General features: G+C 38.9%; 1 protein-coding gene across 1 annotated transcript in view; it reads right to left on the bottom strand.

Moving 5' to 3' along the window:
- Window positions 1–14,913, bottom strand: part of ST6GALNAC3 (ST6 N-acetylgalactosaminide alpha-2,6-sialyltransferase 3) — a 230,557-nt gene extending 215,644 nt beyond the window's left edge. Inside the window, exon 1 of the mRNA XM_075156039.1 lies at window positions 14,674–14,913. Within this exon, the coding sequence (XP_075012140.1) occupies window positions 14,674–14,691 (18 nt within the window). The 5' untranslated portion in view covers window positions 14,692–14,913. The remainder of the gene's footprint in view (window positions 1–14,673) is intronic.
- Between the last annotated feature and the right edge of the window lie 810 nt (window positions 14,914–15,723).

Here is a 15,723-nt window from a genome sequence, read left to right as displayed (position 1 = left end):
TGTACAAACTAACTTTATCTTACCTGTTTTTTTAATGCAAATTTCATATTCAGTCCCCTACACAACAGCAACCCATATGTTTTCCTGTTTATTGCAGAAATAGCCTGGTTTAAACTCCTGATGTAAAACTGACTGGACCTTTAAAATCCATTAAGAATATTACAGTGCAAAGATACAAGAAATCTTAAACCTTCTTAAGGAACATTTCTAAATACAATGTAATTTGATTTCAGAATTAATAATGTAGTTTTTCCTATAATTTCCAACTAAGGGCTTATCACAGCTGATGATGAAGTTGCCATCATAGAATACCTTCAGGGATAACCCTGGCTAATTCCCAGTTCTATTGCAGTTGTTTGATAAGATGTGGACAGCACTTCCGGGATTTCATTTCTGAAAGGCAGAGCGTAATAAATTAGGAAACAGAAGTGACATCCCTTATCAAAACTTAACCCAAGTGTCTATTATTAGACCTGATCTCCAGATTCAGGTTTCAGAAGATGGTTTCATATAACTTTATTTAAGTAACAGTAATACTTACCTATTTGCAGGTTAGCATTTCAAAGCATGCGTTGCCTAAATCTGCTTTGAATTAGTCCTTTGCATCTGCTATCATACTTCAAAGAAATGACTTCAATTAAGTTTAATTACTACCTTCCACAGCTTTGGATACAGCCCTTATTATATTTCATTAGCTTTCCTCATGGACTGCATGGCAAATAGATGACTAATAGAAGTACAAAACCAAAGAAACTATTAAGCAAGCATATTACATATACATAACAATACTGTACATGTATCACACTAATTAAGTTATCATCATAGTCTACAATCACATAAATGGAATATTACGAGGGAACTTTTCAGACAAGATCAGAAAAACCTGGCTCATTCTCTGAAGTTTTTAATACCTTTCTTACCTAATTTATAAATAGTTTTAAATTCCTTAAAGGAAACAAGCCTATTAAAGCACAAAAATAGTTTATACCTTTTACTCAAGAGTATATTAAAGAACATCATCTAGGCAGTGAGTCGGTTACCCTCTGTACCCTGCTTGTCTAGGAGTTACAGAAGCATGCAAAATAGCTCTATCTTTTCCTGTCATCTGGAATACCATACTCATGATTCAATACGGAACCTATAATCTCATTTTTTTCCCAACTACAGATGGTAGGAAAGATGAGGTAAAGCAATAGTAGTGCTATGTAAGTAAAGCAATTCTTCCCATTTCATTTGGATGAGGTCTCAAGTATTGACTTGAAAAACAAACCATAACTCATTTATATAAAATTGTTAATGACTATTTTGAACCAAGGTTAAAACAATCCTATGTCCACTAAAGGGAAATACTAGATCAATGTTATCATACCATTTCTGGTCCAAGCAATGAGATAGATAACCTTTAAAGGTCCCTTCCAACCCAAACCATTCAATGATTCTATGAAAACAGGAAATTTTTTTTGCTGTTAGTAAGAAAATACTGATAAACAATATAACTATCAATTAATAAAGTGCACGGCTGTTTATGGAACTTTTTACTGACTGAAGAAACATATGATTAGTCATCACACGTCTCAGGCTGCTAGAACTGTAGACCCTGAAAACTGAACAACAATTTCAAAACTCATTTTCATTTGGTACAACAAAATAAGTATGTTTCCTCCCAGTAAATAATTTTTACATCAATTGGATGTTCAGGTTTTTATTAGATTTTAGTTCCACATACACCCACCTCCCAAGTAGACTTCCCGTGGTTTTATCTAAACTACTGATGAGTTTTCCATTTTCCTTCTTACAAGGATGTTTATTTCCATAAATGGATTACATTTTCCCATAAATTGCTTTAGAGCACTTTCATGCAATGCTTCACAAGACACCTTACAAATACAACAAGTGGCTTAATGGTGCCATTAGCGAATCATGACGAGCCATGGTACCTTGCCTTGAGGCCCAGAAGGAAATTCAACACTCTGGCCTTATTCACAAGGGGCTGAGGACTTCCCTTTGAGAGCAAGATTTGGCAAACAGACAGAAAAAAATAAAAAGGAGCAAGTCTGTCAAATTCAATTTTCTTTTTAGTGTCACTGATAATGTTTTCCTGCAGATTTTGAAGCTAAAAAGCAGCTACAATCCATTTCCACATGTCTGTGACCTGCATGATATCTGCCTTTTGGGGGATGCACTTTTCACTGTACAACTGTTCCTCATTGCAATGGCCTCAGGCAGATTTGAAACTGATGATCAGAGGTAAAAGGTAAAATAGGAGTCTGTAGCTCTAACAGCTCTTGCAGTTCGCATTCAGAACAAGTACACCAAAGTCAGCTTCTCCCACTGGAATCAATAAATGGCGAATAGTAATAAGGTCTCATGCAAGACCTCAGTGGGGAAAAAAGCACAGTCAATCTTCGGGTTAATTCCTAAGTGCCATCGAGCGTAACATTAGTTTTAGCAAATACTGAAAGCTTAATTTTCAGAAACATTCATTTTTCAACCCTCACCTGAAATATCAGACACACCAAGAGAAAAAGAAAGCTATGCAAGCAAAGCTTTAACAAAATGCCAGCTGAGCTTCACCTCACATACGTCAAAAGCACAAGCACCCCCAGGAGACAGTAGATGAACTAACACATTGCCTTCTAGACGCGTGGTCAAATTTGGAATACCGATGGCATTTAGTAAAACAACAGGAAACAAAATATCTTCAGAGGCCAGCAAGATGCAAGACCACAAGTAATTTCAATATTCTTTCTTTATTTGACAGACATTCAGTATCACTCTTTCAATAAAGGCCAACTACAGTCTCTCGCTCACGTAGAATCCAACAAGGGAAAATTTTGTCTAGTCTTATTTAGCCACATTATACAATAAACTGAAGTAGAATGGACTTCGAATGGCTTCTTCAAGATCTCTGACTGATAAAGTTATAGGTAATCTTTCTTTTAATTAAAAAAAAAAAGCAGCTGTAGGACACAGTGACAGAAAGAAAATCTGTGATCTGCAGAAATAGGAAGCAGAAAAGAACCAAAAACATGTTAGGGATGTAGATATATATACACACTCATATGCTAAATAAGAGACCACATCTGAAGAAACAGAGGGCCTAAAAGCATAAATCCAACAGACATGGTCACTAACTGTCTATTAGGCTGTTTGAGTACAATTACTATTTAAAACTATAGTATTAGTGCTATTAGAATACAGTACTGCTTCCTAAATAATTCAGACTTATCTACAGTCAAATGTAGAAGTTAAGTAATGCAAATATTTTGTGGTACCTGGAGTTTGTGCAGAACTGCAGGGGAGGAGGTGGTGGCATATACAGATAGCAAGATGGCTCAGGGATATTGTTCAAAGGTATCAAAGCTAGATAGCAGGCAGCCATCTCAGCTGATCATAGCTTATAGAGGTATCTACAAGTCCAGGACAAACAATGACCTCCATCAGGACTAGATGAAGTAGGGAACAACTCCCTTTTTCCATTCTAGGCACACTAAAACCATAGTCTAGTGCTCAGAAGGCACCAATTTATCAGACTGGACAAGGGGACTTGCTGCCTCTCAAGGCAGCGGAACGTGCACATAATAGCGCTGTGTTTCTGCTACAGAACTTCCCATATAGCTTCTCTTCCCATTTAATCGGTGGCTAGATCCAGACTAGGCTTATTGCCTATACATTGGCAAGCAGTCTCCTACTGAAGGGCAGACAATTAACAGAATGGGCTACTACTACTGCAGGAAGTTTTTTGGTAGTAATATGCACATAAAGATTTCCTGACCCCTTGTAGACTACTCTTTCATGCTTGCACCACCTCCTCTGCTGGGCCCAATGCAATCTTTGCAATACTCAGGAAAATAATTAATCTTAAAAATGACCCTCTGGAAAGCAAAAAGAGTTATTCTAATCCAGTTCCATTTTCTCCTTATGTTACCGCAGCCCCCCATACAGCTATGCTGGCACAACAGAGGGGAAGGCGAGTAGCTTGTCAGAGATGCCAGTCTCTGAAGCCAGAGCTACGCTGAGGAAAGAGTGAGAGGTGCTGCTCCCTGGGACAGCGACCACATGTTGATTATCTGGCTCTTGGATTACGTATTTGGCTTTGGGATCCAGGTCTGTTCTCGTGGTTAAGGCAGCAGTTACAAAAAAGGAGACCGAGTCTCTGTATTTAGTATTCTCAAGAGGAATTGTGGTTAGATGGGGGAAGCTTTTATGGCATTTCAAGGTCCTCGGTTCTCCAGTTTCATCTGAAGTGACCTGGTAAAACCACTAAGATACCTTAACTGGTTTAATGAAATAGAAGTGGGCAAGTGGCAGCGAACGCGAAAGAAAAACATAGTATGAACTGTATTTCATAATCAGAGCTGCGAACTGCAGAGACAGACTGCCAGGTCTCGATAACAGGTACAGAGCAGTGAGTGCTGGCTGAGAGAACATGCACACTAAAGTAAGAATACAGTTCAAGAAGTGTTCCTAAAGAAGCCATTTCTTTTACCTTGTTTGGAATGTTCAATGGCTCTTTTCCCATTCCCCTACTCAAGAAAAACATTTAGTAGAGTAAAACTAGTTTTTCTGTAAAAATATTTTTATGCCCTGTGGAAGGAAATGAAAAAAAGATAGCAGAGGGATAGAGACACATGAAGAGACAGCTGTCTGAAATTCTCTCATTAATCACATGGAAAAAAAGTTACAAAGAGTTTTTCTTTTGGCAAAACTTCTATATCCCAATTACAAAAGATGTGTCTTCAACCAGGTTTTTTCCCCCATGTTACACATTCCACAGCTCCTAAGGATCCCACAGGAGAATGAGTCAGTCTAGTTCTCCATTCTGTTTTTTAAAATGCAAAGGCTTTTCTTTTTTTTTTTTCTCTCCACATAAGAAGCTCTAATAGAAAGCTCTCCTCTGTTAACAGCTAATTACTACCTGACTAGCTTGCCACAGATGAATGCAAACACAGGAAAATGACAATAGATCAACTGACATGCAGTAACTTGTAAATAACTTATTCATGTGGCTAAGAGGGCTAAGCTAGAAAAGTTTAGTAAAACTATAATGAATTTTAATAATCACATAAGACCCAGCGTGGACGCACGTAAACTGGAATTCAAATCTTTATTCCTCTGCCAAATCAGAACAAACAAAATCATATAGGAACTTTATTCTAGTGTAACTGCATCCCACAGCAGAACACAACACATTAAAACATGAAAGCCTTCTAGCCTTTTTGGATTAATCAAAAAAATAAAATGACTTCCACTCCTGAAGAACGGTCAGATCTTAGGAATTTAGAGGAGTACATATATAAACAACAAGCACATAACTTCATAATCTCATGTAAAATAATATAATAATTATTATTCAAAGTACACCAGATGGTGTTCTACTGGCCTCAATGGGTTTGTAGTAATACCAATATGTATATTAAAGAACTAATACACACACATTGTGATTTCTTAAATGTAATATCATCCCATCATTCCAAGAAGAAAATTATGTTCAAATCTGAGTAAACAATAGATTTGGAAGAAACTAAAAACTAATTATTAACAAAAGGTTGTGAAACTTGCAAGGAAAAAAAAAAAAGTGGTATTTGGTTTCTGGCTTTTCCTATTTAGAATTAAAATACCAAACCTCATGGAATGACGTCTCATGTTGTTACATGCTCAGGAGGGCATTCCCTTTGCCAAAGACCTGGCAAACTTTTGCTAGTAGTGAGATTATATATAATTTTAAGGAAAATAATTTCAGAAAGAGATAGACGATACCTAATCCTACACCAAACCAACATGCAACGAATGCATCATTAGAAGAGACAGGATCTATAAATAATTCATTCTGCATTTCTTCTGTACAAATTGCTATTTCCATGAAATAAACATGTTTTTCTGATTACTTCCAACTGCTCCATACCTGCATCTTACCTGCCTAGGCTAGCATTCCACTGCCTATTGTTAATGTAAATTGCTGCAAAACGTACCTTTCGTAAGAAGCTACTGCTTCATTTATTAGCAAGTGTGTTGCTCCCATGTCAATTTTAAAATGTCACACATGCTATACAGACATACAAGAACTGCTTAATAAGACTGCCTTTAGACAACACAAGCCATTACTCCTGAACAGCATCACTTACAAGATTTCATCTCCCAAACCCTTCCATTTCAGTTCCTGCCTCACCTTTGTTCTTCTCAATAGTAAAGATGAAAAAGAATATCCAGCATGGTATTTTATCCAATTTCAAATATATAAACCAAGAATTACCATGTTTTCCAGGTGCTTCTGCTAAAATGATCAGAAGCAAAGTAACTGTCATTATTTTAAATACAAACCCCATTTTTATAAATTTTGTACTGATAACATAATTTCAGTTGGTTGACCAATTTAAAAAAAAAAAATAAAGAAAAATAGTATACCTGCACAGCTTCTGAAAAGCATATGAATGCACGAATATATCTTACTTGATAAAACTTGTGACACTACTATCAAGATCATATTTATAACAGTGTAAAGGCAATATTTGCATAAACATTGGGTGTTGCTGAAGGGGAAGGGGGAACGCAGAGAATACTCAGTTTAATATTTAACATTTTCTGAGATGACATACAGCAATTCACACCTCATCTAGCCATGTTTTATTCTGTCCTCAGACTCGGGAACACAACATACATTAAAATCACCCATTGTCCTTTTTTAGACCAAGTTCCTATTCTGCAGAAATCAATGAACCCATTCGAAAAGTGTTGGTCTTTCTTATCCCAGCAGTGCATGGGTTATTTACAAGAACCACCACACAAAATGCAGTAGATGCAGTTTTTCCTCCAACAGGAATAGCAAATTCATCCCACATGAGTATTTGATGTTGACAACAGTGAGGCAACTTCTCCTTCAGCTTTAAGAGATGACAGGGCCCAAGGCAGAGTTCTGCCTTTTTTTTGGGGAATACATCCAATAAATAGAGACACCTTTACCCACCTTGTTTACGGATTCCCACAAAGATCAATTCTTCCTAGCTCCTGGACAGAGGTCTCGGAGAGGTCTCAAATACTAGCAAGATAAAATATGCTTCCACCTCTTCTTTGTTATATATATGCATACTTCTAACCTTCTATGCTATGAATCAGACTATGCATGAAAAGCAACTGACAGGCAGAAGAAAGTATCAGTAAAGTGTCATGGATAACAACCACAAAATTAATTATCAGTTTGGTTCACAGGCTGGCTTTGGTCTTGGGGACAACCAACTTGCCACACAGCAGCACCTATCTGCAGCAATTAAAGGACCGAACAGCAGTAGCCAAACCAAAGCCTCCCACTCTTCCCATGGGCTTCGCACAGAATTTCCAATCCTCTTCACAGTGTCAGCCATTTATTTCTAAGTGGCTGCATGCCCCAGGCCCATAATATCTGAACGTCAAACTAAAAATCTAAAATAAATTCACAATCAATAATTTCATTTTTCTTGCACAAAATAGCTCTCTATTTTATGGTAAAAGCCGCTCTGGGGAGGAGATTGGTCCAAAAATGATATTCATCCAATAACCACCAGGAAGATAAAGAAATTCACCTTCCATTCCATGTGTGAGCATTTGACCTTTCCTTTCCTAACAAATACACAGAAACCTTTCTTTTTTTTTTTTTTTTCCTTTAAGCCACACACAAAAAATCCCACTTAAAAAAGTCAACCTGCTGCATAGATATAGCTTCCTTGGGAAAAGATGAAAGAACAAACCCTGGACAGAGCACCGTGTCCAGTACTACACTTCTGGAAGGTGCACAGATACTGCTGGAATGAAACATGGCAAAGGAACAGAAAAAAATGCTGAAAGTTCCATCTTTTCAAACTAACTGAACAAATGTTGTGACAGTTGTGACTAAAACCTAAAAAATAAAATAAAAACCAGGACCTTTTAAGCTGCATTTCAGACTCCCTTAAATTAATCATGAATGTTTAGCTACTGTCACAAAACAAGGTCTGCTTTCCTTTTTGGCTTCCATCTCACTAGAAATAAGTAAGAGCGCATCTGTCCTATATTTCAAGGGGTTTGATATGTTGCATCAAAGTATAAGAATTTGCTGCTTCCTATGGTGTTTTATGTCACACTATGACATGCCAAGTTATCTGGTATTCATGACACGTCAAAATGAAAATCTAAAAAAAGAACAAGACATAAACCACTGAAGCTCACGCACAAGTCTACAAAGAGAAGGAATTCTGAGAAGACTACTCTACCTTTAATATGCGATTCCATACCCATGATAATGCACACAATAATTGTGTATCCCAGGCAGGAGAGAAGCCTAAAACATCTGGATGACACATGCTTCATTCCTTAAAGATGAACTGCAAAACAAAAATCTTTCCCCCATTACTGCTTTATCACATAACTACTTAAATGTAAAACTCTGAGACAGCTCCTAATTTCATGCTGATTTCGCCATTTTAGTTTTTACACCTCTAATGAATTCAGACAGGAAACTCCAGTTTTAAACCAACTGAAGTATGCTTACACTGGAGATTGTCTTGGTCTAGCTACATGGGCATCAAAATCAAATTCATTCAACCAAAGCAAGTCCTCTTGTAGAACTAGACTGACTAGACTGCAGTCTCCTTCTGCTTGGGACGGGGCTAATATATTATCTTTAAAGTATAATTAGTTTAAGATCATTGCAAGCAAGAATGAAAAGTGGTTTTATACTTCTTAGAATTTAATTTTCCTTAAATTTTCAAGAAGCCAACATAATAAAAAACACATTACAAAATTCCATGTACTACACTCCATAAAATCTTACATGGTAAATAAGCACCACTGGACCATCATACAGCAAATCCTAGCCCTGCACATTCACAGAATCATAGAATAGTTTGGGTTGGAAGGGACCTTTAAAGGTCATCTAGTCCAACCCCCCTGCTGTGGGCAGGGACATCTTCAACTAGATCAGGTTGCTCAGAGCCCCGTCCGGATTCATTGCCAGATTCATTAATGCAGCTTCATTCACTTTGGAGCAATTTAGAAGTAAACAATGCAGAGCAACAACAACACAAAAAAAAGTCTTTTCGCTAGAAAGAGAATAATTTTAAGAAATATATTCAAAATAGAAATATCCAACGTAGAACGAGTGTCAAAAAGAATTAACTATGGAGTTTTGCTAGTTTTGTTTGGGGGGGAGGGGGTAAGGGGAAAATCAGCCATAGCAAATAAAGATGGAGTGATTCAACAAGAAACCTAGTTACTGCCTCAGAAATCCTGATTCTTCCCTGTAACTCCTTGTTGCATCCACCTGTTACTTTCCAACTCATTTGTGCATACTTCATAAGGGACACCTTTGTGTATTTACACTTTCCATCCCTAAAGATGGAACCACATATTCCTAGGAATGATTCCAGTCACAATAGAAATACCACAGCCCACAAAACTGTTGATTATCAGGTTAAGACAGGCTGAGAAGAGAGCTTGCATTACAGTGAATCTGCAACAAATTTAGACGTTGCTGGGAAATGACCCATCAGGTGGGCATCCTTTCATGAGAAGGGGAGATCACCTTTTTTCCTTTCCCTAAGATCTCTCCATCTCTTGTCATGTCACAAGGAAAGAGCACAACACGAGAATCAAACAGGATCCAAGTACAATTCTCAGTATAGGAAAACAGATGGATGCCATGCATGAACATCGCTGCAGTCAATTTAACAATCGAGGGAGTGTGTGAATTATCTTGGAACTGATTCAAGCAAGATATAGAGGTCATCTCCATGGAAGGTCCCACATCCTGCAAATCCCTAGCAGTGAATAGCATCATAGTAAGACACAAAACCTACCCTGCAAAACAGAGCAGAGGTGAAACAAAGAGTGTGCTTCTGATGATCTAGAAACTTGGGAGGAAATATCTACAATCTTAGTCATACACATAGCGGGTAAAAAAAAAAAAATCAAATTAATAACTAGATGTCCAAAATGACAAGGGTCCAAGCACCAGGATCAAATCCTTTTAGACCTTCTCCCTCTCCCCTCTGAACAGCTACTTGGCAGGGTGGAAAATTTAATAGAATGAGATCAGCTTTGCTATTTTAGTCTCAAAAGTGCAGATGGAGCATATGCCTGCAGGTAGTAATGTTATCTGTATTACTGCAATGTCTGAAGACCCCAATCAGACGCAGGCCATTGAACACTCATAGAAAACTCTCAAAGAAAATTCCTGCCAAGAACAGCTTACCATGTGAACTAAGGGGAAAATGCAACCTGTGGATTTAATTAAACCAGCTGAGATAACCACAGAGAGGGAACATGCAAAACAATCATAGGTGAACACACAGGTATGGTCAGCTTTGACAGCATCCTGCAGAAAATTGTTACAAGCGTGTGCTGAAGGGTTTTATGTGGTTGAAACCTGTAAGTTACATTTTGCAAAACAGTTCTTTCAATTTTTGGATTATATAAAAAAAGTATTAAACAAGCTACGGATTTTAGTTGGCCACTTGCTTACTTTGACAGAACAACTCACAATCAGCTGTAGTAACAACGGCATTGCCTCACATTATACAAATACTATTTAGACCACAGAATTTCACTGAAAGTTTCAACTCACTTGTGATATCTGCTGGTAGAAGGTCATGTCCAGCCTATGGGCACACAAAATCTCTTTTGTTCACCCCACAGTAAATATACAGCACATAAAACAGAAGGAAACCTCTTTCTAGATTTCACACTTAGTTCTCACTGTATGGGCCCATCACACATGGACCTTTTTTATTAAATTCTACCACATTAAGCCTACACAGTTAAAGCTGTACTATAATGACAACATAATCCACCTCCACCATCTTCTTCAAAACCTCCATTTAAAAACAAAAGCTTGTAAACAGGGGAAGGCATAATCCCCTGCAAAGTACAGCATATGTGAACTAAGCTACCTGTTCTATTTTCTTTAAAATATCACGGTCCAGTCCTCAGCGGGGGATATCTGTATTTTACAAGTATCATTATCATTCATGTTGTATTTATTGTAAGATGACAGGTACATTGAAGTATCATTTTTCAATTATGCAAAAACTAGCGTTTCTTTGAAGTAATTTATTGAATAACATCTGTCATAATTTTAAAGGGTCAGTGGCTGATACAGTGGAAGTTAGGGAGCTCAACATCTTTAGGGATAACAGTGACTACCTAAATAGTAATCACTTTGTTAATCTAGTAATCAGCAAGGTGGCATGTAGCTACCATAGTAACAAGCATAAGATCAACTGTTTGCTTCCAAGAAATGCCTACGCTGGGTCATTTCCCAGCAACATCTAAATTTGCTGCAGGTTCACTGTAATGCAAACTGTCTTCTCAGCCTGTCTTAACCTGATAATCAACAGTTTTGTGGGCTGTGGTATTTCTATTGTGACTGGAATCATTCCTAGGAATATGTGGTTCCATCTTTAGGGATGGAAAATGTAAATACGCAAAGGTGTCCCTTATGAAGTATGCACAAATGAGTTGGAAAGTAACAGGTGGATGCAACAAGGAGTTACAGGGAAGAATCAGGATTTCTGAGGCAGTAACTAGGTTTCTTGTTGAATCACTCCATCTTTATTTGCTACAGGTATAGATTTTAACGAGGTGGTGGCACAGTGGATGGGAAGCCAGAACAACTGTGCGTCCACGGAGATGACCTCTATATCTTGCTTGAATCAGTTCCAAGATAATTCACACACTCCCTCGATTGTTAAATTGACTGCAGCGATGTTCATGCATGGCATCCATCTGTTTTCCTATGCTGAGAATTTGTACTTGGATCCTGTTTGATTCTCGTGTTGTGCTCCTTCCTCGTGACATGACAAGAGATGGAGAGATCTTAGGGAAAGGAAAAAAGGTGATCTCCCCTTCTCATGGAAGGATGCCCATCTGATGGGTCATCCTGCATCTTAGAACTCACCTCTCTCTCCGTATTTCCTCAACAGAAGACAGAATTCCTGAGAAAAAGAGACTTTCACTGGTTTTAACGAGAATGTCCCACTACTGATTGGGAGACAAAGTTTCTGGAGCCATTATCAGTGACAGCCCCGCCAATCTTACCTAGAGAGAGTGCACAACAAACAGAGACAGCACACACGCTTCCCAAGCATTTCTACAAGGGCTACACACAGAGATTATGTCGTGCAGTAGTCATAGTAAAAGGAGGTCTTGGTATCTAAAGGTTATACGCTTTTTCTAATATGCTCTTAACCACTGTAAGTAACTTTAGTTAATACCCACCTCTGTTCTTTGCACTTTACAGACATCTCTATCCAGTCTCATTTATATTACACTTTCACACATACAGAACTCCAACATACAACAAATCTCAGTATCTTCGTGAGAGAGAGGGGGGAAATGAGTGAGAAGGGCAGGGGGCGGAATTTAAAATCTAGGAATGGAGGCAGGGCAAGCCACAAGGCAGTGCCACAGCGGCACTCAGGACTGAAGTGGCAAGGACACACAGTTGTTCTGGCTTCCTATCCACTGTGCCACCACCTAGTTAAAATCTATACCTATAGCACAGTTGTTTGGGGGGTGGGGGTGTTTGTTTTTTAATGTTTCCGTGCAGGCTATTGACTGAATAAACAAGAGAGTCAGGACAAACCTGAGAGAAAGGAGAAGGGTGTAGCTAACACATTTGTAGTTTCAAGAAGGAATTAGCCTGGTGTCACATCAAAATATACATATTATTCTGAATTTTCTTGTTATGGTAAAAGGTTGAGGAGTACCTGTAGGCATTACACTAAAAACTTATGCACTGTTAAGTATCTTGATCTAGACATTTAAATTACTCCTATGGGATGTCTGTCTGAGAAAGTCCAGCCTGCCTTATGGCAAAGCTAATCTTCACATATCTGTTTCACTTTTTATCCTTGCACCTGCCTGTATTAACAAGATTAAGAATTAAGCTGGCAGAGGGCTGTCTGTCAAAGAATACCAATTTATCTATTGATTTAATCATCAGAATTACAACCAAATGGAGCTCCAGGCCTGGGCAAAGGGAAGGTTTTTATTGTGTTATAATTCAAACTCTAAAAGGAAGGCCCTGCAGAATTCATGCTTGTGGCAGGCTGTGTCACCAGACTGTGCAGAGGAAACGACTGGAAGGGGGAAAGAGATGCTGGAGTTTTCTTGTAAAAGGATATTCTTATTTAACTGTTAGGGCCGGAGGGAAGATTTTGCATGTGATCTCTCCACATAGTCAAAAAAAAGTAAAGAGGTCTGGATCACTTGCAGATCCAAGCAAAGTCCTTCAGGGAGTGTTTAAAAAGGAGTGCACATGCTTATCTTTGCGAAGCCAGGCTCTATTCATGGAGCTCGTATCTCCTCATCCCAAGTCACAACTTAACTCTCAATTACATCAGTGCTGTCTGCTTAAAGGAGTTTGTTACCATCTATCTCCAAGCAGAACCTGCTAGTTCAGGGAAGTTTCTGCACTCGAGGCAGGCTTTGCCATATTTATTAATATAAGCTGCCACAACCTACATGCTCATGAAAGAAAACTCAAAAAACCGCCATGTACAGACCCACTAGTAGGGAATGAATGAAAGGGGAAAACAGTGCAGCAAAATAAGAAGTTGTTTTTAAAGTTGAACGCTGAAAAAATGTGATAAGAATTGGATTCAAGGAGACACAGGAACATTTATTATCTGGAGACTGTTCTGAAGCTTTGCAATTTATCCATTTTGCTGATATACTGAAGGCAACTGCTATGAGAGGCCATTCCAAAGTTTGGGATAATCAACCCTTTGTTAGAAGATCAGACTGAAAATAACAAAGCATTCACACATCAGTTTTATTCACTAAAAGGAACAGGGTGAAATGTATTCAAAACATACACAGAAAGGAGCAAGGCAGATAGCAAATGAATCTGAAACAAACCACTTTCAAGCCAGGCACAGGAGAGCAACTCCCTGCAAGTGACAACACTGTAAGGAAACAAACGCTGTTTGTTCTCAACTGACTGCACTTCCGCCTCCTCCCCTTTCATTCAATATTTAGTGCTAGTGATGCTCCCTCCATCTCCATGACATGCTGATTGCAAATACTTTTATCTCGGTGAGGAAAGCAGGCTGGAGAAAGCATATGATCACAAGGTAAGTTTCCACTTACATTTGCTGGCCTGAAGGGGAAAGACTCTCTATCAAATAGGTCGCTTAATTAGCAAATGTAATTAAATATTAAGTATAATTGTGTGGAGCATGTGGATCTTGGGTAAATTCAGCAGAAGAGTGTGTGCTTAAGGAGCAACTGGGACAGCTGTGTACATCTGCAACCTTTGCTTTAAAAGCAGTAAATGCTGCACGGTCAGAAAAAGAAAATAACTTCCCCCGTTTTGTTCTTTGTACTGGAATTCTGTTGCCCGAATGCTATTGAGCTGAATTCCTTCAGGAGCAAAGTCAGCTGAGACAAACCAGAGCCCCTCGCCCCCCTCCTATCATTTGGTACACAGTTCCCTTCCCGCTAGCCGATAGCTCGCAGTTCTGACAATGCAGGGAAAGAGGAAAAGAATGGCAGAGGGAAGCAGAGCACAGCTGTACGTTGCAGAATCTCTCCATATTCATTTACCAAACAAAGCCAGTATTCAAAAAGACAACGAAGATGCAATAGGACCATACCAAATCCATGCCTCTGAGCAGCGAGGGGCTCTCTAACAATGCATTCAAGCAACAGATAGAGATTTACCTTCAAAATGCAGGCCATGTTCTTTCTCTATCCTTCCTACCACAGAGCAGCAGGATTCTACTTTGTGAGCAGCAGTTCCAGTGTCAGGCAAAAGGCTGGTAGAGCTGCAGAACTGCTAGAGCCTACATTCCTGTAGATCCAAATAAGGTACCACGCATCCAGGATCCGTTAGTCATATTAGTCTTTTTATGCCCTGTTTGTTCCACCCATCAGCTCCTACCACTGGCTGGGAGCCAGCCCGGTACCTCCCCTCTGTCACATGACCGAGTTTGATTCATGGCTCCAGCATGTATTTTTGTAAGCTCCAGGACGCTCTCGCGCAATACTATACGTACAAATGGCAATCTATACCTTGCAGATGTTTTGCAATGGTTGGAAATCAAGCTGCATGTTTATAATTAATCCCTGTGCAACTCTCTAAGCGTTCTCAGGAGACAGTTGCTGCCAGTTGGTCAGAAAAGTCCAAACTCTCTATTATTTGGGTTCTAAAAATCCTTATGCTGCTTGTTAGTGTGAAGTATCGTTTTATGTTCAGCCCTTTTCATTGTACAGCAGGCTTCCCTTTGTCTGAAGGCTGCAACTGCTTCCCTATGAGAGCTAATCATTATCGGCCATCAACGTAAATATCCCACCAGAGGTGCTTGCATCGTGCTGCGCCTGCCTTTTTGTGTAAAGGGCTGGCATACATTACAGGGAATGGAAAGTATGGGCTGGTTTCGGTTTTTTTGTTTGTGCAAGTCTGATAAAGGCTGTCTGAACTTTCTTGGGGCTTTCTTACACTGCAGTGGGATTCACTGCAGATTAATACATTCAGCTGTTGAAGAAATCTTTCACTTTACACCATCTTATTAAATTCAAATTCTTCCCTTACGTATCACACGCTATATATTATAAAGATTTCACTTCATATTTGTTGCTTCTCCTGCAGTCTCTTTCTCCCCCTTTTACACTTTCCCAGTACTTCTCATTACTACATCTTGGTACCCTTTGCATTTTCTGTACTTGGCACCTTCCCTGTATCCCTTGTGTGCTGCATTGCTTGACTCCTGC

This window comes from Calonectris borealis, chromosome 8 (genome assembly GCF_964195595.1).
Source record: "Calonectris borealis chromosome 8, bCalBor7.hap1.2, whole genome shotgun sequence".
NCBI lineage: Eukaryota > Metazoa > Chordata > Aves > Procellariiformes > Procellariidae > Calonectris > Calonectris borealis.
This window is presented reverse-complemented; position numbering and strand designations above follow the sequence as displayed.